Source organism: Triturus cristatus, chromosome 11, assembly GCF_964204655.1.
Source record: "Triturus cristatus chromosome 11, aTriCri1.1, whole genome shotgun sequence".
NCBI classification, from domain to species: Eukaryota; Metazoa; Chordata; class Amphibia; order Caudata; family Salamandridae; genus Triturus; species Triturus cristatus.
This window is the reverse complement of record NC_140594.1, coordinates 1,003,676,189-1,003,702,401: the sequence shown is the minus strand read 5'-3', so window position 1 is coordinate 1,003,702,401 and position 26,213 is coordinate 1,003,676,189. Positions and strand designations below refer to the sequence as shown.

Here is a 26,213-nt window from a genome sequence, read left to right as displayed (position 1 = left end):
CCTAAAATGGGATAGCGACTCCATACCAGTTCGGTATTTTGAAGGGACATGCTGTAGGCATCCTTTTTATATACCGCATTTTTACAACATGTATAAACGTTTTACGTTCAAAATTCAGTCGCAAATCATCAACGCAACTCCCAAACTGGGGTGGAAAGCCTTTGAGATTCTTACCGTTTGTGAATGTCAAGAAACGTTTTTTGGGTAGTTAAGCAGGTGACAAGCAAAATTTAAGAAAGCTTTAAAAAAATATATATATATATATATATATATATATATATATATATATAATATATATATATATAATTTAACCCAACAACATGCAAACGGGATGATTTTTTTATTTTTTATTTTTTTTTAAAGTTTACTGTGTTAAAAGACGATCACAGACATGGTGGTCTGCTGACTTCAGAAGGCCACTATCCCAGTGATGGCCACCAATCAGATCAACTCGCAATTTGAGACGAATTGCATTAATATTTATTAGGTAGGATGGAGTATGACCCAGTTGGGCTCAGAATTTTATGAATTAACCTATTAGAGCAGAGATTGCCTCGTAAATTTCAATATTGGTCATAAAAAACACTGGTTGGACATTGCAACCAGTTTTTTTGCACCCAATATTTCGCATATTTGACCCTAAATAAATAAGAGAACCATCGTAATCGATACATAAAGTTCAATTTAAATCAGTTTAAAGAAACCGCAGTGTCAAAGACAAAGAAAAAATAATTACGGCACAAGTGGGAATCAAAGCACAAACAATTAAACTTTTTCATCTCGGATCTTAGCAGCCTATTGTTTCACTTTTGGGATATTCCAGCAAGCTCAAGTGGGGCAGTTCAATTAAGTACTCACTTCTTCCCAAGCAGTGAGACACTTTAGAGAATCCCTCATGCACCATAATGCCTTAATCATTAATCAATTTCTGCATGCACTCAAACTAAAGATTCATGAACGCAAGATCACTGCTACTAAAATGCAGGAGAACAGAAATGGAGATAACGGGGCTTATAATCTATGTGCCATCACCTTAAGTAAATGCATCAAATCCCAGATCAAGGATTGAACCAACGGGTGGAGTTGTATCTCAGCTCTACAATTCAAAGACACAATACCTCAGCTCATGTACATATGTTCAGCATACTGCTACTTGCAAATCTCATATCACACTTTACAACAGACATGGTTTACTTCTGATGTACGCGAAAATTTACAAATTGAATAGCCATTTGCCAAAAGAATATTTAAATTTAAAACTAATAACATTGTGACACAAAGAAGAATTGACTATACGGTGTACCTTATGTATTCATTTTTAACAAAACTCTTCAGGGGTAAAAAATGCCTCGACTCAGATCTTCTACCCTGTTTTGCGTTAGACGAAAATGCACCTAAATACTAGATATGTTTTTCTAGCAATTTGCCTTCTTCCTTTCACAGTAGAAGATGTCACGTAATTGTGGGTAATATGAAGGCACAAGAAAAAGGAGCCTGAATTTTATCTGGAAAGTTTGCATTTCTTCAACAAGTAGAACTCAATGGAGAGAAGACACAGAGGAACGTTAGGAGCTGGAGCGAGAAGCCTGCACATCGGCTGCGTCCATTGCTCAAGTCTGCGATCCAATTGAATTTACGGATTGACTGATATTATTTTCAACAGACCAGCCCTAAACCGATTGACCTACGCTTTGGCTTAAATGCAATTGACTTTGTGTCTTTTAGAAGAAGGTAAGTCAGCACGATCCTTATTAAGCACATTTCAGCATAATTTCTATTGAGCAAGTCCTGAGCCTAATACAGTCGTTGGGTGTTAAAACTAATATATTCTTTGGCAGCGGGCTACTTGCGGAGAATATTTTTATAGAGAAGGTGAAATCCACTTAGGTAGGGAATACTGTAACAGGTCTGGGTGCCAAAACTAATTGACGTGATGTCAGGCTTAAGACGTGCAGACGGTGTATTAAAACAGGAATGTGGAGCTAAGTTCCCATGGCTGACATTCACTTGGATGTATGCAATACTTTACGAAAGATAATTTCCTAAATGTGGGTGCTTCTTCTCAGACCTTAAATGATCACTTTAGCATTCCAAATGATAGTTCAACTCTCCGTGCCCGATTTATTTCAGATGGAGGCTACTCTGTCGGGAAGGTGGAAGACGCTAACTCAACCATTCAGAGGGACCTTCTCCCGCTAAATTTAGAGTTGTCCGCCAGCCCTACAACTCTGTACACTGACAGGAACTGCCATGGCGGTTCCTGTCAATGTATGAAAAGTTTGATGGACAGTTCCATCAGCCACGATGACTGTCTGGTCAACTTTTCAAAAGATTTAAAATAAAAAAACACCTTCAAAAGTGGAAGTTTGTTCTTTAAACAACTAAGGGCCCTCACACCCTGAGAGCTTTCTCCCAGGGTGTGGGGGTCATTATTGCTTTTTTTCCCCGTCTCTTACCCTCAGATTTTGTCTGGCAGTGATGGACAAGGAACAAAGACCTTTCCACCATCCACCCAACATAGGGTGGACAGTGTTAATTCCTTCCTAAGATAGCCTCTATATTTTTCAGGCAGTCGGCGAAAGTATACGGTCCACAGAGCCGATGGAGGGTGCGTTGACAGAATGCTTACAGTCAGCCCGACTCCAAGTAGATTGGGCGGACAATCAGTTTGGCGGACAGGATACTCAGTTGAGTTTGCGACAGAGCACCCTGCCCACCAAACTCTAAATGACGCCCTCCGTCTCTTGATTCAGTGATGATTGCAACTTTAATTAAACAAATTAACTCAAAAGTATGTACTGGTTTAGATCGCTTTCCAAAACTCCACATTATCCTTCTCCATCTCTTACTCTTCTGAAGACTTTTTGCCACATTTTTGTTTGCACCATACCCTCATATGTCAAAAACTGTCAAAGATTTAACCCTCTATGCAGAGGTCTTAATTTCACTTCTTGGAAGACAGCCCCACTTATTCAGATAGCTCTCCTTCAGTATGGCCTTGAATTTAAATAATTTCTCTGATTAATAATGACAGCCCTAAACCCCACATTATCGGTCTTGAAATGCTTACCGATAAAGCATTTTAGGATTTCTAATGGTACAAGTTTGCGACCCTTGAAATAAGCATTTTCGGCTTCATTTTCTTTTAAATTGCAAGGCAACGTGCGCCATCTCCAGGTGTCTTCTACCTTACATTTGGGGTGATGTTGTCCTGTAAAGGTAGATCTACCAAAAATCTACCATGGGTTTGAAGAAGTAGGTCATGCTTTCTTAACTTCTTTTGTCTTCATGGATACTGAGCATTGCTCAGGTCTTTCAGATTGAAAGTGACGTATGGAATGCCAACTGGATCTTCAACACCTTCGTAGACAGATCAGCTTGGTCAGCTCTTCGGTGGTTCTTCATCCACTGGTCTTTCTGGTCTCCACAGAGCAGGCTTTGATTCACAAGCTATGGGGTTGCACCAGACTTATGACTTCCTTTATGTGTTTGTTAAATGTTTGCTCAAACTTTGTAACTGAAGCAGACAGATAGTAGTTTACACATTTGCTGTCCACCTCCGTATCATCTTCTGAGCCTATAGTCGGGTCCCAAAAGATAACTTTTTAAGTATGTGCTCACCTTATTATTGGTTAAGAAGAGGGGCTAGCCCAACCCTTGCCCATTCACACATATGCATATCCCAAATGATAACATACTTGGCACGTGCAACCTCCCAACTAGCTGATCTGGGCTGATTCCTCAAAAATCCAAGGTTTAAATGCAGGGGTCTCCTTTGTCCCTGGAAGCATGTCTATCCAAACGGGTTTGCCATCTGTCCATCTGGCCCAATTGTGTCTGCTTTGCTTACTTTTAAATAAAGGGTCTATGTGCACAGGTATACCATGGAGAAAGTTGGGCCCCTGAACCAATCAGAGTTTCCGAATGCGCGGACAGTGTATTCCTCTACTCTCATCCACCTTATTCCATGTCAAAGATATTGAGCCGTACACCTCAGCCTAGGAAAAGAGGAGCTGTCAACCATTGTTCACCAAAGCATGATCCATACGGTTGCTCATGCCGGTGCATCACTTGGTGGAAGTCCTTGTCCGAGAACCTAGCTCAACAAGCCAATTATGAATACAAAACACTGCCATAATTTCTTATTACCAATCAAAGAAATAGCCATATAATACGGACATAGAAATGTAAAAATACATGCAGTTCATGACTGTTGTATCTGCCTCAAGATCAAATGCCTCTGTGAAATACATTGCCTGGCAGATAAGGTCTCAAACTTTTAGGCATCCAGCCGATCAGAAGTTTTGACGAGGGTTCTATTGTCCAATGACAAAAAGTAGAAAAACTTCTCGATAAATTACAGAAACAAGGTTTGGGGGAATGAATTTGCTTTCTGCAAAAAAATGGTTACACTTACAAAAGTGAGGAGAAAGCTAAACTAATAGTATGACCAATCTCACTTCTAATGGGGTAGGAAAAGGAACATAAGAAGACCTCAGAGAGTGTGCAGCTGTACAGCAGGTACTCTACTTAAAATATCAACTCACTGCGGCGTTATTACCTGTTGACTAATTCAGTTCTCACCACAAGGCCATCTTCTGATGGATTTAATGCTGTTGTACAGTTCCTAAAATTGATTATCACCAAAGTCCCAATTTGAAGGCCTGTATTCAACCTGCATATTAAAACTGCAAACATCACTTACAAAGCTCCTAAAACAATAAGTCGATAATCCTCTCACAAGTGAGCTATTAGAACGCAATGAGGTTTGCATGGATTCCTGGGATCTCACAATTATATCCCATTAAATATCTAAAAACGATGAAAAACTTTTAGACACTGAAAATATGTACTCACAACTACAGAACAATTCGTTAGAAATTAGATTCATTCATAGGGTAAAAGGAATAGATTCTTCCATATGATCAACAAATCATAAAATGATCACGTCACCTTTTTCTCAAGTTAACCGATCCACACCAAGCCAAACGTCCCCCACAGGAGCATACACAAGTGTTACCCAATATTGAGGTTTCCACCTTGGTCCCGTCTCATGAAGCTAATAGCCGGAGCACAGTTTAGCCGTACAATGGTCTTATCGTCCTTTCCCATCAACCGATGAAATCGGATCTCGCGCACAAGGTGGAAAAAAATTAGGGCATCTTAAAAACGCTTATCCTTCACAGCGCTTGTTCTCCATGCCCCTATTGTCTAGCAAAAGAGTACCTGCCGACAAGAACAGTGAAACTGTAGACAGTTCGGAGACTTGCCTGAAACCTCTACCTCCAGCTGTCTATGGCTCATGGTGCCGTTCTACAGGTAAGAGTGGCGGATCAAGACACTGGGAACCGAAGATTTCTATGGCCGGCCGAGTGCAGCACGCCCTGGGAAGTTTCACAGGTGAGTTGGAGCAATTAGCGGCTAACAATTACCGCTGATCATATGTCTAGGCTTAGCCTGTGGTCTTCCGTAATCCTGCAGACAAAGCACACCTTCATTACGTGATCAGGAGCACTTACTGACAAATTGGCAGGTCCTATTCTTCCAGAAAAGGAATGAAGCGGCAGACATGGAGAGCCTCTAGTGTCATTTCATTCTTTACCCCTCCAAGCACCCGCTTTCTTTGCGCGCCCAACTAGGCCCAGAGGGCCTTCCAACATGAAGTCAAAAATAATGTATCAGCCCAAACAGCAGTCTTTAATATAAAGAGCTTGCACCCAACTATTGAAGCCTGGCTTTTAACAGGGAATCCTCTAGGATTACTTGTCAATTTTAATTCATGTATGTTGAAGACTGGGGTGAAACTTTAACTTCCTGTAGCAGTAGTTCAGCAGAGAATTCACCAAGGGTAACTTCCTGTTAACGGAAGATCAAAAAGTCACGCTCTCCATATTTTGTCACTTTGTAATTTATCTTCTGTTGCCCTCACAAACACCAATATGCATAAAATTCTGAAAGACATTTCGAAACCAAACGAAGGGGTGTCAAAAAAGATTGTGTGCAAAAAAAAGTGTTCTAAAATAAACAAATGCGTTTTCAGGGAGTAACATTCTTTGACAGCTAGACTCAAATTATGAAATGGAACTTGGGTCGATTGGGCCACAAATCAGTCAGGCTTCCCGAAGCCCAATCAATATGCAAATAATGCCAGCCATATGTACCCTAATCTCATGCATATTCAGTCGCAATTTCCAGGAGATGTGTGCCCCATCTCACCCAAGGAACAGAAGCATGAATCTGGCATATGAAGCTGGCGACTGCCAATGGGGACCCCTCAATTACAAGAGGAAATTGGCATTCTAGATGCCCCACAATTCATAAATTGTCTAGCAGTACCCCCAACAGGCACAGTAAACCACGCTCCCAAAAAGGCCTTACGCACACTGCATGTACAATCCCTGCAAGTGACCAAGATAAAGTGCAAATTTACTATTCTGACTCCCCGCGGACTGCGATATTCAAGTTATCGAGAGAAACAACGTAAATGTTTCGGCTCTTTTACTTTTTTAAAACCATGCTGTAAAATTCCTAAACATGCCATGTAGACTGATCCTTTTAACGCCAGGATATCCGTCTGCCACAGTCACTGTTTACCAACACCACGACAGGTCCTATCCCCTATACGTGGTTTATACACGCGCACAACCACAGATGTTAGATAAACATACAGAACTATACAAAACACATGAGTAAATTGCCTTTTCTGGAAATGACGTGTTTAGAAACCATATGAAGACTTAAATGAAACGAAATTAGGACCGCTTACATTTTTCCACAAACACACAGAACACCATTCCCACATGCATCACAACCACATAAAAGACATTTGTTTGATCAATCAAGAAGATCGAACCAAAAAAAGCAGAAATTCAATTTAGGAGTGGTCTCATACATTGTTAGCTAAAACATAAAAATTAAAATATAAAATGACAATTTTGCTACAAGAAATGGCCCAAGGAATGAAAGGGTTATAATTTACAACAACAAAAAAAACACTACCAAAACCAACTTTTCCATCCTTCCCAAATAAAACTATTATAGAAATTTGCACAATCCTAATGACATGACGTAGGACTTACAGAAACTATGTGAAATGGATTTTATAAGCAGATACCACACCAGCACACGCACATCCAAGAACTGACCTCTTATCGCTGCCAGGAATCACATTCTGGCCAGGAAGAATGTAAAAAAATGTAGGATCAATACAAGAAATATTATATCAAGAATTACCCACTGAACCAAGCAAACTATAGAGGGGAAATATCAAAGGAACAGTACCATCACGTTCACCATAAAATAAACATGCATATAGGAAAACCTAAGCAGCCCACGATCACTAGAAACTGTGCCACACAGCACCCCTCAAAGGCAATCACCGCCCCTCAATGCCTAGTGTTATATAAATGGGTGCTTGGAAATGCGATGGCTATCAATGTGTATGGAAGCCTGTACACTATGCCCAATCATGATTAAAGCGCAAACTGTGACCAGACAATTTAATTTCAAGAACTCATCTTGCAAATATCACAATTAAACAGCCCAGTCTTTCTCGCTGAAAAATTGTCATTTTCAGGGGAGTGGGGTTTGCATTGGAGACCCCAAAGAATCAATGTTCCTCAACATGTGATTGAATATACTCTTTATTAATACCACTGTAATATCCATATTTAGAACAAATATATCCTAATTTAAGAATTATAAATAACAGTTTTGTACCAATTGCCTTCGTTGTAAGCCTGTACCATCCAAAACATTCCATTAGAGAATTTGTAAAATATCTATCATACTGAAAAACCTGCACTTTTTGAAGCCTTATTTTATAGCATTCTTAATAAGACCAATCTAATAACGGTGAACACTGATGGCTAGGAAACAATTTACGCAGGAAAAACACTCCGCACCCATGGTGGTCGCACACAGGATGGTGTTAAGTTGGGTAGGATTTTTGCTCGGCTCGCTATCCACTTGTATAAAAATAAAAGACGGTTATTCTTACTCAAGGCTACTAAATATGTGGGGCAAACGGATTTGAGTGGTTCTGCAAAAGGTGACTGGGACAATTAGCACCAGATATGTATGCATTTAAAACTCAACGTGTTAAATAATCAGTGGTGGCACAAGATAGGACTCAAACAAAATTGGCAATTTCCAATGGCATAAAATATTTATGTGCACCTAGTAAAATAATCTTCATTTCAAGTAGGTTTCGGTGTCTTCTTGAATACGGTACTTTCAAAGTAAATCACTGTTGAGAGCGGTATATGAACAGTTCAACCTTTCCTTACGATTTCCTTATAGGTACTCTTCAACAAAAACCAAGATCCAACATGGGTTCTCATCAGTGTAGGACATTACGCGACCACGCTCAAGCATACTAAGAATGCTGCATAGGACATGGGTGTAAACATTTAGAACCAGGTTTCCGCAGCGTATCCTTGTATACTCAATTTAGGAAAGTGGCCTGGACACGTACGATAACTAAAGCTGTAGGCGGACATGGTCTCAGTTTTACTCCAACCTTAAATACTTGAACAACAAAAGTTTTTATGGACGAGGAAAGAGGTTATTTAATGATTCACAGGATTTCTATAAAGTGGAGCAAGACACCTGGTGTGATCTTAGGCGGAGAATAAGCAGATGGCATGAAAAACACCGGCGAGTCATCAAATCTTTCAATGAAGTTGGGCTGGTCTGTCTCAGGATTATACAGACAGGGTGTTTACATTTGCCTTCAGTCTAACACACATATATGCACACACACCCACACTACAATAAAAAGCATTTGGTAGACTAATAACTGCCACCACTGACCTGGTAACATACAAAAAAGAATTGGATGTCACCCATAATATGATCCCCTGAAGGTAACAACCGCCTTGTGTGATCAGACAAATTATAGGTTAGAATACTATGTTTAGCTAAATGATTGCACAATATATACTCTCTGCCACACACACACACACGAGTCCATAACACTTCCTCTTATGTGATGCATGGATACAAGCACAAGTCTGCACAATTCCCAGCGAGATAATGGATGCATAGATATAAATAAAAATAAAAAATACTTTTACAATGACGACGGTGCCAGGACTGTCTTCAAAACATAATTTGTAAACCGTATTCTGTAATGGGCACCAAAAAATATATATATACGTAATCTGAAGATCTTTAAGGCACAGCAAAAAACAGTTTCCCCAACAGTGAGTTTGGTGTATCTCGGGTTCCACCACGAAACCTACCCTTTAATGAGATTCAAGCAAGTACACTGTCAGAGAAGGCAAGACAAAAGTCAATGAAAATGGTGTGCTAATATGACAAACTCTACCTAAAACACTAACCGAGAAGCTGTCAAGTTTAAATCCAATTTCCATCCCACCTTGCATAAAAGCACAATGTACCCCCACCATACACGGATCCTAGTATGGGATTTTCCTGAGCTTGGATATCACTCATTCTACAAAAAAACACTGAAAAGCAGCCAACTTCAAAATATAATTTCCATCCCACAAGAGCATAACACTACACCACAATTCAGGGGTCCTTTTATGCCATAACCATTCCTGGATGTGGCACCTGGGGGTGATCTGCCGTCAATAAATTGGCATTTCCAACAATACCAGACCACTGCTTTTTGATTTCATCTTCCCAAAGGCAGGCCAATAAACACAGGTCCAAAAACCCGACACAATGCTCGCCTTGCATTCCAATACAGGCAAAATCGTGTTACCAAGACCATAGGGTGCTCACTGACACGGCCTCAGGGAATCATCCCAGTTCAAAGTTTACTACCAATTCACCATGGCTCTGGGAACTCCGGGGCAGGGATAGAGCGCATTGTGCTGCAAGTTGCCAAAATAATGTGACAAAAATAGGCAAATTATGGGGCATAATCTGACGCATTTTATGGCAGTGTAATTTAAATAGTACATGTTAACACTGCCTGGGCTAAGGTTGCAACTCACTCGAGTCAGTTTAACACATAAATGCAATAATCAGTAACTTAAAAGGTGACCAGTTAACCTCTGCAAAGAGCCTGCAACCAAGTGGCATCTCATGGCAGTGTTTTGGGCACTTTTGAGCGAGAAACAATCGTTTTTGTTAAAATCTGACAATTATGCAGCAGATTATGCGGCAAGTGCAGCAACTCCATTATTATGTGGAAAGCACTGTGGGAGCAGAATCGCACGATTCCAGCGGCCCAGCATATATTTAAGCACCTCAGAAAACAAGCCGAGGAATGCGGAAATTTCTTGTGGTTACTTTGTCTTCGAGCAACAGTTACACCCCCAAAACACAGCATAAAACTTTAATTGTATTCAAAACCTACCTGGTCATCGAGCTGGCACGCGACGAGGTTATGCTGCCCCCGGAGGCCGGCAAACTTTACAAACTTGAGCCAGCTGCCCACATCCGGTGGAGAGGCATCTGTGCACACATTCTCGGTGTAAAACTCATCCAAGATCTGCAGAGGGGAAAAAAAAGGTAAACCAACGTCAGGTACCCACCGTGCATAGACTATCCTGAGAAAACGTCACTTCCTGGTCCCTGATGAACCAAAACATCTACAATCTTACTAAATATATAACAATTGTTAGCCACAGTTATGTGGTCATCTGGAACCTCGTCTCAATGGGTGTTTCTCTACTCAGTCGCGACATAAAGCATAAATCAGACTAGAGATTCAAGCTTAGTGTCGGCATCAAAAAAACATGTACTCTAGGCGGGCAGACTGTTTGGTACCGCTTGGTCTGGACGTTGCATAGGCCCCAACGTGCGGCCTAGACGCAATGTCAACAATCAACGTTGCATAGGCCCCAACGTGCGGCCTAGACGCAATGTCAACAATCACAAACAAAAACGATGCCCTTCTTCAGGGCACCCGCAGCATTACTCTCGCTTTTAAAGTAAACCAAGCGCGCGTCACCTTTCCCTGACCTGCATTGTGGGAGCGCGGAGCAAGCGCCTTTTGACAGGGAAGTTGTCGCTTGCCGAACTAGAAACCGTCAAGTTCAGCGTCCTCTCTCGCTGTTCCTCCAAAATTTACAGCCCAGTCTGACTTAACATCCCGTGCATCTGACCCCCCCCCCCCCCCGCCCGCATTTTATCGCTTTAACACGTGCGGGCCCAAAGCGAGGCGTGCTGCGCACTTCGGCCTCTTGCGCGCGGTTTATTCACGCGCAGTGAACTAAAGGTATTAATTGGAAACAAAGCACGTTGAACCTGGAAACTGAAAAAAATACAAATAATTAAAAAAAATGGCATTATGGCCGATTAATAACTGGACGCATGCATGTGTTAGTAACAAAAAAAATCCAAAGTGGTAATACACGGCAAAATGCTGAAACAACCGCCCAGGTGTGCCCCCGTCAGCATTTTCAGGGACCCCGTGTACTCCGTCTATAAATGTTTAAGAAACATAACACCCGAGGGAAACTGTATATTTTTTTAAAAGGGCAGCATTTTGAGAAAATTAGTTCACAAAAAATTACCACGTGCATGAAACATATCAAAAGTCATAATATTAGACGTAACGTGGAAACCGGGAAGGAACTCTTCAGTTTTAGGTTATTGGGTGTCCTTAAAAAATAAATAATGAAAGATTCATACATGTGCCATAGGATACGGCAGCATTTTACGCTCATTAAATGGGGGGGGGGGGGGGGAGAGAGAAATAGCACATTAGTTTTAAAATGCGCCCACGTGCAGGCTAAAAAAGAGACAAGCGGTATATTTAAAGAGCCCTGCAGCTGCGTGGTTCAGAGGGTATGCAATGACCCGGCAGCAGATGTAGGTCACTAAACTCACCACAAACTTCGACAGAACAAAAGTAGCTGAGGCGACACTGGGCACGGGACACCGCGCACGAACATTTGACCACAGCAAAGTAAAAAATAAACCGGGGAGAAAACTCAAGAACAGCACACAATAACTTGTTCTCTTAAATAACACAAAATTATGCTAAAAAAAAAAAAATATACAAATGTTGATCGATCTCGAAATATATAATAAACACTTTCACTATTTGTGATATATTGTATTGTCTGGTTTACCTTACACGGGTTACTGTGACGGGGGACTAAACTTATGTTTACCAATTGTGAGGTAAAGTTAAAAAAAATATGTACACAACATTCCATCTCCCCGTCATCTAAGGAGGAGAGCCCGGTACGGCGTAATTCCTTATACCGAGACTTGACGCTTTCTGACTTGGAAATAACCCCACCCGCCATGCGATACTTTTTAAGAGCCCTTTTGTGTCCCTTGTGTTTCCGAATTTGTGTCGCTGCGGTGCACATGGGGGCAGGGACTAGGAGCTCAAAGACGGGGCTAATACGTGTGAACACAGCTTTAACCCTCGTCGACGAGCAACATTTTTTTTTTTTTAATAAAAAGCCGAAATCAACCCCAGTGCGTTCGCAGACAACTTGGAAACCTGTTGGGAGTCCCTGAAACAGTTGCAGTGTAGTGTCCACTATCGGTGTGCCTTTTTTATGATGTACGAAACACAATACGCCTGCAATTTATGGCAGCCGTTCACAACAGGTCTATTCGTGTTATAGAATGTGATAAATCCAGTTGACCAGTTACAGGTGGTTTCCACGCCGTTCCATAGGGGTTAGGGTTATCTATTGAGCGACCACGGGGAATATTCCAGTTGATTCGGCTGTGAAACTGTTACTGTGTCAGCCGGTGTTTTATTTCAGAAGTGAAGCGCTTCGGTTCTCTTGACTCTCAACTGGACCCATTAGAAACCATTTATAATTTGTCACATGGAACTCTCATCGAGGAACATTTCTGCGGCTCACATAAAAGTGCAAAACGTGATGTCTAAGAATCCCCTCGCACGCATAGGCGCAGACCCCCCTGAACGCTTGTGCTCACAAGTTTCGTGTACGCTGCAAAACATGTCAGAGGACTAGTGTTTAAGATTTTGAGTGTGGATAAAGTGGTTTCTTGTGAAGGTAAACTGTCTAGTACATTAGAATAACGGAGGCACTCTAGACTTCGAGGCGCTAATACCAATACACCGGCCTGATATTTTCCAAGTGCGGAATAGAAGAAGGGGGCGCTCAGCGTTGAGTCAGGGGGTAGGCCGGGATTCGGAAAGATCGCGTATTTAAGGTGAGCCGCGGATGGGAAGGAATTATAAAGAGGTGTCACCCCCCCCCCCCCCCTAAAAAAAAAAACCTCCATAAGTGGACCACGAATCGCACAACAGGGCAAGGGGGGCGTCCTGCCAAGAAACTTCGGAGAAGTTGCACAATAGCACCCAGGAGGCTGGAACCCCACGGGGGCCGAGGTGGCTTTAGAACTCTTAAGGTGACTATCGGAAGAAAGTGGTTTAAGAAGGGCGGGGGTGAGAGCAAGACTGGACCGAAACCAGGACAGGTGCACGACTGGGGTCGGGAGGTCTCGCGGTGGGGTGAGACCCCATGGAGGTGCAGGAAGGGCTGCATAGATAGGTTAAGGGTCACATCCAGGAGTAAGGGGGGGTGGGGGTTCCATGGAAGGGTGTATGACATGTGGAGACCGCACCGGACCTGTTCTCGGGGAGTTGGGATGAGTGTCTCCGGGAGGTACAGGACGGGAAGCGCAGGAAGCGGGTCCGTATGACAGGCAGGAGTAGATTTCACTTAAATGTAGAGTGCTTTTGCGGAGGTGAAGAAGTTGTGCATTCCTAGAGTTACGGGGGTGGATTCCTAGAGGTACAAGAGTGGATTCCTAGCAGTACAAGAGTGGGTCCGTGTGAACTTTAAGAATGGATTCCAGCAAGAGGTAGGGTGGGTGTCGGGAGGTACACGAGCGGATTCCTAGCGGTGCAGGACTGGATCCACTGATTATGATGCAGGAGTGGATCCCGGGAGCTCCAGGGTCAGTGCACCTGGGGACACACCGGGGAGCCCAGCAGCGGACGCTGCACGGTCGCTGTAGCAGCCCCGGTGTGGGTGGAAATATGGATCAAGAGAGGGTGTAAAAGTTGATCCCGTGTGAGGGAGGGTGTGGATTCGTGGGGAAGGGGTGTGGGCCCACTCACGTGCTGCAGGAGATCACTTCCCAAAAGATGCAGGAGTAGGTGGGGACCGGGGTGCAGCGGTGGGTCGGGTGGCGCACGAGTGGATCCGGCGTTTGGATCCAGTGGGTCTCATGCCGGGACATCTGCAGGAAGGATCGCGGGAGAGGAAGGGAGCGCGCTGGCGAGGAGAAGGAACAAGGAAACTCCGCCGAGACGGAAGAGGCAGGAGTGGATCCGGGGGGGGCAGAGACAGACACGCGGCCGCGGCTCCACTTACCTCTGGCGTGGCGGTGGCGAGCGGCGCCCCCTCTCCAGGGCCCGGGTCGGTGCGAGCTGCTCAGAGGGTCCCCGCGGCGCCCCCCTCCCCGGGGCCGGTGCTGCTCTCCGCGGCCTCTGCTGGGCTCATCCCGCGCCCGGCGCCTGTCCTGGTCCCGGGGCTGCGGACTTGGAGTTGTGAGAGAAGGAAATGAAGTTGGTCACGCCTTTCAGCCTCGGGTTCCTGCCGCTGCACTGTCTGCAGAGATAGCCCGCCCCCGAGTGCACTGCCGCTCGCCTGTCAGGTCTGGGGGTGTCCACTCACCCAGACATCCGAGGAGCAGACACCTTTCACTGTCACTCTCGCTCTGCGGGGATATCCCTCCCGAGAGGACTCCACTCGCCTGGCAACCGGGCGGAATGAGGGTCTGGGGATGCGCCGTCACCAAGACATCCGAGGAGCGCCCACCTTTCAGGTGTCACTATCGGTCTCTATCACTTCACTCCCTCACACTGACTGCCTCTATGACTGTCAGCTGAGACATCCCGCCCACGAGTGGACTCTGTCAGCCAGGAGGGTGGGGGTGGGGTCCGGTCACCCAGACATCCGAGAAGCGTCCACCTTTCACTAGGTCTCTGTCACTTCACTGCCTCCCCCGCGCTCTGCCTGCTTCTCTGTGTCTACAGAGATGTCCCGCCCTTCAGAGGCACTCTACTCGCCTGTCAACTGGGCGGGAGGGTCTGGGGTGTCCCATCACCCAGAGATCAGAGGAGCGGCCACCTTTCCTTTCCACTGTCTGTCTAAATCACTTCACTGCCACTTTCAGACTCTGCCTGCTTCTCTCGCTGTCTCCGGAGATGCCCCGCCCCCCAGAGGCACTCTCCGCTGCTCTGTCAACCTGGCGGGAGGGTCTGGGGTGTCCCGTCACCCACAGGTCCAATGAGCTTCCAACCCTATCACTTCGCTGCCTCTCACACTCTGCCCTACAGCGTTCAGTGTCTGCGGAGGCATCCGTCCCTAAGAGGCAGTATCCTGCCCCTCTCGCCCGGACGGGTGGTTTTGGCGTTGCCCGCCACCCAGTTATCCCAGATGCTCTGTCCCTATCACTTCGCTGCCTCTCTCACTCTGCCCTACAACTTTCACTATCTGCTGGGGTATCCGCCACTAGGAGGCAGTATCCTGTCCATTTCACCCGGAAGGGTGGTGCTGGGGTTGTCCCGTCACCCAGTTACTCAAGGTGCTTCCACCATTTATTATCTGTCTCTATCACTTCGCCGCCTCTCTCACACTCTGCCCTACAACTCTCACTATCCGCCCCTAGGAGGCAGCATCCGGTCCCTCTCACCCGGACGGGTGGTTCTGGGGTTGTCCCGCCACTTGGTTTTCCCAGATGCTTCCACCATACGTTATCTTCACTTCAGGTGACTCACACCTGCCGTGGTCCTCTGTCGAGACACCCAACCTTAAGGGGGCACGCTGTCAGCCGTCCCTGCCCCGCGTCCCCCAGTCCCACTCTGAGGGCGCCCCGCGTCACCCAGTGACTCTTTAAAGAAGCGCTGCTCGTCCATCCAGAGAGAGGGAAAGGGGCGCCCTTCAGAGCAATCGGAAGCAGCCGGAGGCGCTTCTCCCGGGACTCTCTTAAAGTGACAGCCGCCTCCGGCGGGCAGGTCACCCAGAGGTCGCCTGGGGGACAGTCCCGTCTGCTCCAACCTGTGCAGGCTGCCTGCGTGGGGGAGGGGACTGTGTGCGCTGCCATGTGCCTGCGTGTGCTGCCATGTGCCTGCGTGTGCAGTCCAAGCCACCGGCCAGAGATGAGGTGTGACTACAAATTTAGTCAGGTGGGCTGCTCAGAGGAGCCAGGGAACTGCAGGCAGCCTGTAAGTGCTCGTTTACAAACTTTAGGGTTCACATAAAATTCCATCTGAGCGCTGCCCACAAGCCTCGGAGGTTGAAATGGATGTAGTACAAAAAGTGAAAAGGAGTAATCCTGCCCCACTTGATACGTTTGCTGTGTTTGGAATCGGGTGCGATTGCTCGCACGTGTTTCGCTGCTTGAACTTGTTAGTTGTAGCAGCAAGCTCAGCAGACGGATTTCCCGCGACCCAGCACAGGCAAGGTAGCTGTGTCAAATCAAAGGCAATCTTGCATTATTGAAATTGGCTGAGTTCAGATAGACATTATGAACTGACATCAAGAATTAAGTGGCAAGACTTTTCTTTCGTTTTGCAATTAAAAAACAACTATTTGATGTCTATTGGTGCATATAAGCCAAACGTGGATGTATTAAAATAGCTACGAAATGATATTTCGCAATAATTTCGAGGTAGTTACATAATATATATTTATCTAAAGGTGTGTATAAGGTTACAAAAAAATTGTTATTCCGTTACAACCAATGGACAGAAGTTAATAAGAAAAAGAAAACGTTATTATGTGTGTTGCTTGTAGGCATATGTAAGTACCAGTAAAATTATAATTTTGGGCAGATGGAAAAAAAGAAATAATGCTGAACCTACATTCATTTATCAAAATAAAATGGCAGTTCGATGCTCAGATGAAACGCTTTCACGTTTAACAGCTTTACGATTTGGGCAGTATTGTTTAAAGGCTGTGCCCCGATCTCCTGGGCCGCGTTAATTTTGGGAGTCCTGGCACTTTATGCACGCACTTCGGGAGCCCTCCCCTTTATTTTCTTTACTCGCGAAACCTCTCCGGAGTCGTTTTATTGTACTTTTAATGAGCGTCTGGGTACATCTCCCACACCAGAATTGCACTTTAAAGGGAAGGAGGTCACGACAGGCGATTGTGATCGATGCGTCTCACTGCCCTGCTATCTGTGACATTGACCCGCCACCGGGATAATCGCCATTGTTCTGCGCAGGATCACACAGCCGTGGTACGTAGGGCAGGAACAATCGTCTGTGAGCGGCCACAGAACGGGCCGCTGCTTCCCAGGCTGCGCGCTGCTTGAGAACCTCCGACAGCCCCCGGTTCGCTGACCATTCATTTCCTGCCTTTCCTAAACTGGCCCATTGTTGGGAGCTCTTTTTTTTCTAATTTAGCCATAAATTGGAGCAGCTCGCGCTATGAGCTGTGCTATTTTCTTCCTGTCAGGATGAGGGATTTGTTTTATGATGCATTGTGCATTAAATACAAGTAATCTGGGAAGCTGATTGCCTCAGCCCACGGGCCTGGGGCTTCTGATAGGACGCGGGGCGTCGGCCCCTCACGCGCTGCGGTGGCGAGCAGGAGGACACGTCGGCGAGTAAATAAACAGGGGCTCGCGGGTCTGCAGCCACGAGGTCACGGCTAGCTAAGGGCTACTTCTGCGGCCAGGGCTGTGGAATGTCAGGGGAGACGGCTGTTGTACCACGCGCGGCCAGCAGATGGCGCTCTATACTGAAATACCGCATCCAGCGCTCCTTTACGGTAGCAGCAGACCGCGCACTACAAACTAGAAGTGAAAGGGTAGAGTGTCCCGCCCACCCCTGGAACACGATAACTATGTTATCACCCGTCGAGCAATGGGAAAACCCAACCTTCACAGCACTGGTACCGCCGGTGCGAGGGGCTCGGGGGCTTTCCGCGTGTTTTAGGACGTGTCTGACGAGAGGCGCTTTCTTCGAGCAGACGGGGCAAGGTTCACGAGCCAAGGAAAGCACACAAGTAAATACACGTGCGAGCTTACAAAACACAACAAGACGGTTCAGCTGGTGTGAGGGGGAAGCCTTTGGACAAACCCAAACAGTTTCTTTTGCCTTTCTCATCAGTCAATGGGGATTTATGGAATTGTAGCGCTGTGAAGCAGTTGAAATATCAACGTTGAAATAGCAAAGTTCTATCCATCCTCACTGTAAATAAGCGAACTTCAGCCCTTGATGACACCTCTGTTGCTACTCAGGAATCGGATGGGAGCACATTTTTTTCCTTTCTCTAGTACTGCTCGACACCCCCAGGAAAACTCAGTCCAAAAAATAAACAATGCGACGTTAATTCCATTTGCATTTATATAGCGCCTACTACCCCTGACGAGGCGTCGAAGTGACATGCTTTTCCGTTTGCTTTGTTAAATGATTAATATGCAACACAAATTACGGATTTTCTACCGTTTGGCGATACAGATAATCTGTGTGTCAATGTAACGCGTGTATGTACATCACACGTGTTCTTTAAAAGCGACCATTTTAAAAGTAATTTTAAAAATCAATTAGCCACGTTACAAGCAGTAAAAGTAGCACGCCAGATAGCTGGTTATTTAAATCAAGCGCTAGGGAAGGGCACGTGTTTCTATGCGCTTTCAAACCCTTTTAGTACATTTTACTGCAGGCTCCAAGCACAACATCCGAATGTTTGTCAACACTAATCCGTCAGGGACTGGTGGGCATATACTACCAGTTACTCACCCCACGATCCCTCGGCTTGCGATCAAACGGCGGACTCTGGGATCCTTTTTACGGAGAGATCCGCCTTCTGCGTCTTTCCGGCGATTTATCATTTGCACTTTTGCGGCCGTATCCAGGTGCCCGGGTTGCTTCCTCTGCGACTCCACAGAACAAAATTCTGCATCCTTCGTCCGGTAATGTTTATTTAAAATACTTCACTCATTTAGCCCAAAAGTCTGCCAGGGTCCCGAGAGGCTGTAAACCGAGGCCTAGTTTAAGTCTTTCACTTAAAGATCTCTCCGAGGAGCGGGGGTCGGGCTTCTAATGGGAACCCCCGGGGCACCGGGCAGATTCCATGGCACCGTTCGACAACGGCGAGGAGGAAAGCGCCACGCTGGATACACTTCTTTGCGCACGCTGGATACTCGTGCGCAAACAGTGCCGCATCATTCATCCTGTGTTCCTGTCTGTATAAGAGGCTACCCACGGACAGCGGAGCGGAACAGCTCCGTGTCTACTTTTAATGGGCCTTCGAGTGCACAAACGGATCAGCGTCACACACCACAGTCCACTTTTAATGGGCTTCATTCACCAGCAGAGCAGCGCAGTCCACTTTTGATGAGCTTTATTCGCCAGCAGAGCAGCGCAGTCCACTTTTGATGGGCTTCATTCACCAGCAGAGCAGCGCAGTCCACTTTTGATGGGCTTCATTCACCAGCAGAGCAGCGCAGTCCACTTTTGATGGGCTTCATTCACCAGCAGAGCAGCGCAGTCCACTTTTGATGGGCTTCATTCACCAGCAGAGCAGCGCAGTCCACTTTTGATGGGCTTCATTCGCCAGCAGAGCAGCGCAGTCCACTTTTGACGGACTTCATTCGCCAGCAGAGCAGCGCAGTCCACTTTTGATGGGCTTCATTCGCCAGCAGAGCAGCGCACTCCACTTTTGACGGGCTTCATTTACCAGCAGAGCAGCGCAGTCCACTTTTAATGGGCTTTATTCGCCAGCAGAGCAGCGCAGTCCACTTTTGACGGACTTCATTCGCCAGCAGAGCAGCGCAGTCCACTTTGACGGGCTTCATTCACCAGCAGAGCAGACCACTTTTGATGGGCTTCATTCACCAGCAGAGCAGCGCAGTCCACTTTTGATGGGCTTCATTCACCAGCAGAGCAGCGCAGTCCACTTTTGACAGGCTTCATTCACCAGCAGAGCAGCGCACTCCACTTTTGACGGGCTTCATTCACCAGCAGAGCAGACCACTCCACTTTTGACGGGCTTCATTCACCAGCAGAGCAGCGCAGTCCACTTTGACGGGCTTCATTCACCAGCAGAGCAGACCACTTTTGATGGGCTTCATTCACCAGCAGAGCAGCGCAGTCCACTTTTGATGGGCTTCATTCACCAGCAGAGCAGCGCAGTCCACTTTTGATGAGCTTTATTCGCCAGCAGAGCAGCGCAGTCCACTTTTGATGGGCTTCATTCACCAGCAGAGCAGCGCAGTCCACTTTTGATGGGCTTCATTCACCAGCAGAGCAGCGCAGTCCACTTTTGATGGGCTTCATTCACCAGCAGAGCAGCGCAGTCCACTTTTGATGGGCTTCATTCACCAGCAGAGCAGCGCAGTCCACTTTTGATGGGCTTCATTCGCCAGCAGAGCAGCGCAGTCCACTTTTGATGGGCTTCATTCGCCAGCAGAGCAGCGCACTCCACTTTTGACGGGCTTCATTCACCAGCAGAGCAGCGCAGTCCACTTTTAATGGGCTTTATTCGCCAGCAGAGCAGCGCAGTCCACTTTTGACGGACTTCATTCGCCAGCAGAGCAGCGCAGTCCACTTTGACGGGCTTCATTCACCAGCAGAGCAGACCACTTTTGATGGGCTTCATTCACCAGCAGAGCAGCGCAGTCCACTTTTGACGGGCTTCATTCACCAGCAGAGCAGCGCAGTCCACTTTTGACAGGCTTCATTCACCAGCAGAGCAGCGCACTCCACTTTTGACGGGCTTCATTCACCAGCAGAGCAGACCACTCCACTTTTGACGGGCTTCATTCACCAGCAGAGCAGCGCAGTCCACTTTGACGGGCTTCATTCACCAGCAGAGCAGACCACTTTTGATGGGCTTCATTCACCAGCAGAGCAGCGCAGTCCACTTTTGATGGGCTTCATTCACCAGCAGAGCAGCGCAGTCCACTTTTGATGAGCTTTATTCGCCAGCAGAGCAGCGCAGTCCACTTTTGACGGGCTTCATTCACCAGCAGAGCAGCGCAGTCCACTTTTAATGGGCTTCATTCACCAGCAGAGCAGCGCAGTCCACTTTTGATGGGCCTCATTCACCAGCAGAGCAGCGCAGTCCACTTTTAATGGGCTTCATTCACCAGCAGAGCAGCGCAGTCCACTTTTAATGGGCTTCATTCACCAGCAGAGCAGCGCAGTCCACTTTTGATGGGCTTTATTCACCAGCAGAGCAGCGCAGTCCACTTTTGATGGGCTTCATTCACCAGCAGAGCAGCGCAGTCCACTTTTAATGGGCTTTATTCGCCAGCAGAGCAGCGCAGTCCACTTTTAATGGGCTTTATTCACCAGCAGAGCAGCGCAGTCCACTTTTGATGGGCTTCATTCACCAGCAGAGCAGCGCAGTCCACTTTTGATGGGCTTTATTCACCAGCAGAGCAGCGCAGTCCACTTTTGATGGGCTTCATTCACCAGCAGAGCAGCGCAGTCCACTTTTAATGGGCTTTATTCACCAGCAGAGCAGCGCAGTCCACTTTTAATGGGCTTTATTTGCCAGCAGAGCAGCGCAGTCCACTTTTGATGGGCTTTATTCGCCAGCAGAGCAGCGCAGTCCACTTTTGATGGGCTTCATTCACCAGCAGAGCAGCGCAGTCCACTTTTGATGGGCTTCATTCACCAGCAGAGCAGCGCAGTCCACTTTTGATGGGCTTTATTCACCAGCAGAGCAGCGCAGTCCACTTTTGATGGGCTTCATTCACCAGCAGAGCAACGCAGTCCACTTTTGATGGGCTTCATTCACTAGCAGAGTAGCGCAGTCTGTTTTTATTAATGGGCTACCCGCGAACAGAGCAGCAGTTCCTTTATAAGAACGGGCTTCACACGAACAGACCAGCTACGGCCGAGGTGCCCAAAAGCAGCATCGCTCACCACAGTCCACTTTTAATGGGCCTCTCATGCACGAACAGAGCGGTGGCATCCACCGTTGTGTTCTTGTATATAATGGACTTCGTGTGCACAGATTAGCAGGGCCAACCACAGTCCACTTTGCTTCGCGTGCACAGAGCTGCGCCATAGTCCACTTTTAATAGGCTTCACATAGAGTAGCAGTGCCAACCACAGTCCACTTTGCTTCGCGTGCACAGAGCTGCGCCATAGTCCACTTTTAATGGGCTTCACATAGAGTAGCAGTGCCAACCACAGTCCAGTTTTTATGGACTTCGCATGCACAGAGTAGAAGGACCGATCCACCACTGTCCACCATGTAATAGACTTCCATGCACAGAATAGCATCCCCCACCACAGTCCACCTTTAATGGACTTTGTATGCACAGTGTATCAGAACCGACCTACGACAGTCCACCTTTAGTGGACTTCGCGTGCACAGAGAAGCTGGACCGACCAACCACAGTCCATCTTTAATGGACTTCGCATGCACAGAGTAGCAGAACCGACCAACCACAGTCCACCTTTAGTGGACTTCTGTGCACCACAGTCCACCTGACTGACTAACCACAGTCCACCTTTCCAACTAACCACAGTCCACCTTTAATGGACTTCTGTGCACAGAGTAGCCGAACCGACCAATCACAGTCCACCTTTAGAGGAATTTGCGTGCACAGAACAGCAGGACCAGCCAATCACTGTCCATCTTTAATGGACTTCACATGCACAGAGTAGCAGAACCGACCAACCACAGTCCACCTTTAATGGACTTATGTGCACCACAGTCCACCTGACCGACTAACCACAGTCCACCTTTAATGGACTTCTGTGCACAGAATAGCATCATCCACCACAGTCCACCTTTAATGGACTTTGCATGCACAGAGTAGCCGAATCGACCAATCACAGTCCACCTTTAGAGGAATTTGCGTGCACAGAACAGCAGGACCAGCCAATCACTGTCCATCTTTAATGGACTTCACATGCACAGAGTAGCAGAACCGACCAACCACAGTCCACCTTTAATGGACTTATGTGCACCACAGTCCACCTGACCGACTAACCACAGTCCACCTTTAATGGACTTCTGTGCACAGAATAGCATCATCCACCACAGTCCACCTTTAATGGACTTCGCATGCACAGAGTAGCAGAACCGACCAACCACAGTCCACCTTTAGTGGACTTCTGTGCACCACAGTCCACCTGACCGACTAACCACAGTCCACCTTTCCGACTAACCACAGTCCACCTTTAATGGACTTCTGTGCACAGAATAGCATCATCTACCACAGTCCACCTTTAATGGACTTTGCATGCACAGAGTAGCGGCACCAACCAACCACAGTCTACCTTTAATGGACTTCTGTGCACAGAATAGCATCACCCACCACAGTCGCCTTTAATGGAGTTCACATGCACAGAGTAGCAGAACCAACCAACCACAGTCCACTTTTTATGGACTTCCGTGCATAGAATAGCATCACCCACCACAGTCCACTTTTAGTGGGTTTCTCGTTCACAAACAGGAGCACCCCACCCAGCCCTGTCCAGCTATAAGGGTCTCCCGGTGCACACATCGAGCATTGACCCGTAGAACAGCCCACTGCCGCCAATGTAGAGCTCTATGGTTGCCACAGACCATAGAGTGCACGCGTGCGCAAAGTGCAATAGTTTCTATTTCCATACACACATTTATCAGCAATTATATTTATTATGGAGGGCTTTTGTTATACCCAAAAAGGTTTCATGCAATATGAAATATAAGTGTAGGGAAGAGATATGGCGTAAGGGCCAAAGCTGCCGACTTTTGATCTGGGTTACCAGGTTTGATTCCTGGCGCGTGCTTAACATCCTGTGATTTTGGGCAAGTTATTTAATATGCTTGTGCCTAAAAGAAAACTCTGACCATGCGTAATGTAACCGGTGTTCATGCAAAGCGTCCCAATGTCCTTCAACAGAATTCGTGCTATATAAAACTCCCCCAAAAATGTATTCTGATGTTTACAGAACTTTCCTGTAGACTCGCGCATACTTTATCTAAGTTGTAGCCTAATTGCACGGCCTGGCTGTTTGTCGCTTCCAGAGGCGTCAGGGAATCATTAGGTATGGTACACATATAAAGATAAGAAAAAACGATTCAGAAAAAGATGATCTTTTTACACACCACCTTAAAAAACTCTGTCCCAGACCCCCCCTTACTAGGCGAGCTCTGATTGGTGCACTGCTCCGTGCGCTGCGTGTGTCCGGTTGAATTTAGCTGTAAATTTATGTGAGTATGGGTACATCAGAGGTGTTCTTGCTCTCCTCAAATGTACTACTTTAAGGGGTGATTTAGCTAATTTGCATTGCCTATTCCCGCCCCCTTCCCCGTCACTCACACTTCACATCCGGTTCTGAATTTACAAGCCCGACAGGGAGATTTAGATAAGTAACCCGTGTGCGTAATGTAAGGTTGTGGATTGTATTTTGTAATTGCACGTATATAGCGCTTACTACTCCAGACGAGGCGTCGAAGCGCATGCCTACAAACAAGGGATACGTAATTAATCCATACGTCGTTTGCAAACGAATACTGGTGCTTTCCCTCAGTTCTGTTCGCCTATTCAAATGAAGTAATGGCGCACACTCCTCAAAAACACACATTGCTCTATGTTTTCAAACGAGGAGCCCAGCGCAGACGCAATAGACCCCAACCCTAATTCACTTAAGACCCCTCCCGCCACCGCGCTTTATTAGCAGCGGATTTTCAGCCACAGAGCTGTTAAAAAGGGAGGAAATTAAAGGTAAAAAAAAATGTAAATAAAAAACGGCCCCTCGGTCTGGAAACGGGCCCGGGTGAAGGCATGTTAATCTGCGCCTCGGTAATTTGGTTCTGGCGGGGAGGACAGAAGCCCCGCTGCCGCGGCCTGCACTCCATAAATCACGTCTTTATGTGGACAGGGTCAGGGCAGCGCCGACGAGGGCCTGGGCGGCGCTCCCGGGCCCGGCATGTTTATTCTCCCGCACAGATCTCCGCCGAGCTCCAGCACGCTTCTAATTACCCGGGATTATGTTCATGTGCCGGGGTCAGGCCGCAGTGCGAGGGGCGAGGGCTGCTGGCTACCTGGACATGGCGGTGTCCGACAAAGGGACTCTGGGAACTGGCTCCATCAAAATATTTGTCTGGAAGACGGCTGCTGTGAGCTAGCTGCCTGGAGACATCCGCATGAGGTGCCTGTAGGATTTAGCTATTTGAAACCATCCCTGTCTGCTGAATTTAGCTACCTGGGCATAACCGTATCTGAGGCAGGTCTTCTAGGAGGTGTGGGGGCTGCTAGCTAGCTACTTTGACACAAAGTTGTACACGAGGGCTGCTGTGAGCTAGCTGCCTGGAGATATCCGTGTGAGATGCCTGTTGGACCTAGCGGCCTAGACCCATCCCTGTCTGCGGAATTTAGCTACTTGGGCATAACAGAGTCTGTCACAGGGCTTCTAGAAGCATGTGAGAGTGCTGTTAATGGCTAGCAACTATGACACACCCTTGTACAAGATGGCTGCTGGGAGCTAGTTGCCTGAAGATATCCGCATTAGGTGCCTGTAGGACCTAGTTACTTGAAACCATCCTTGTCTGCGGAATTTAGCTACCTGGGCATAACAGTATCTGTGGCAGGTCTTCTAGGAGTGTGTGGGGGCTGCTAGCTAGCTACTTTGACACATCCTTGTACATGATGGCTGCTGTGAACTAGCTGTCCGGATATATCCGTGTGAGATGCCTGTTGGACCTAGAGTCCTGGACCCATCCTTGTCTGCTGAATTTAGCTACCTGGGCATAACAGTATCTGTGGCAGGGCTTCTAGGAGCATGTGAGAGTGGTACTAGCTAGCTACTTTGACACATCCTTGTACATGATGGCTGCTGTGAACTAGCTGTCCGGATATATCCGTGTGAGATGCCTGTTGGACCTAGAGACCTGGACCCATCCTTGTCTGCTGAATTTAGCTACCTGGGCATAACAGTATCTGTGGCAGGGCTTCTAGGAGCATGTGAGAGTGGTACTAGCTAGCTACTTTGACACATCCTTGTACATGATGGCTGCTGTGAACTAGCTGTCCGGATATATCCGTGTGAGATGCCTGTTGGATTTAGAGACCTGGACCCATCCTTGTCTGCTGAATTTAGCTACCTGGGCATAACCGTATCTGTGGCAGGTCTTCTAGGAGCGTGTGGGGGCTGCTAGCTAGCTACTTTGACACATCCTTGTACATGATGGCTGCTGTGAACTAGCTGTCCGGATATATCCGTGTGAGATACCTGTTGGACCTAGAGACCTGGACCCATCCTTGTCTGCTGAATTTAGCTACCTGAGCATAACAGTATCTGTGGCAGGGCTTCTAGGAGAATG

The 26,213-nt window shown here is 46.9% G+C and overlaps 1 protein-coding gene across 11 annotated transcripts in view; it reads right to left on the bottom strand.

The window, feature by feature from the left end:
* Positions 1 to 16,812, bottom strand: part of MECOM (MDS1 and EVI1 complex locus) — a 128,663-nt gene extending 111,851 nt beyond the window's left edge. For 3 of the 11 annotated variants that reach the window (XM_085635151.1, XM_085635152.1, XM_085635154.1), the window contains exons 1-2: positions 16,793 to 16,811; positions 10,334 to 10,468 (exon numbers count right to left, since the gene is read on the bottom strand). In XM_085635151.1, the coding sequence (XP_085491277.1) occupies positions 10,334 to 10,468; positions 16,793 to 16,798 (141 nt within the window). In that variant the 5' untranslated portion in view covers positions 16,799 to 16,811. Of the gene's footprint in view, positions 1 to 10,333; positions 10,469 to 10,941; positions 11,026 to 14,297; positions 15,084 to 16,792 lie in introns of those variants that run through there. The other 8 variants (XM_085635156.1, XM_085635157.1, XM_085635158.1 and 5 more) reach the window with 5 other exon arrangements.
* Positions 16,813 to 26,213: the final 9,401 nt, after the last annotated feature.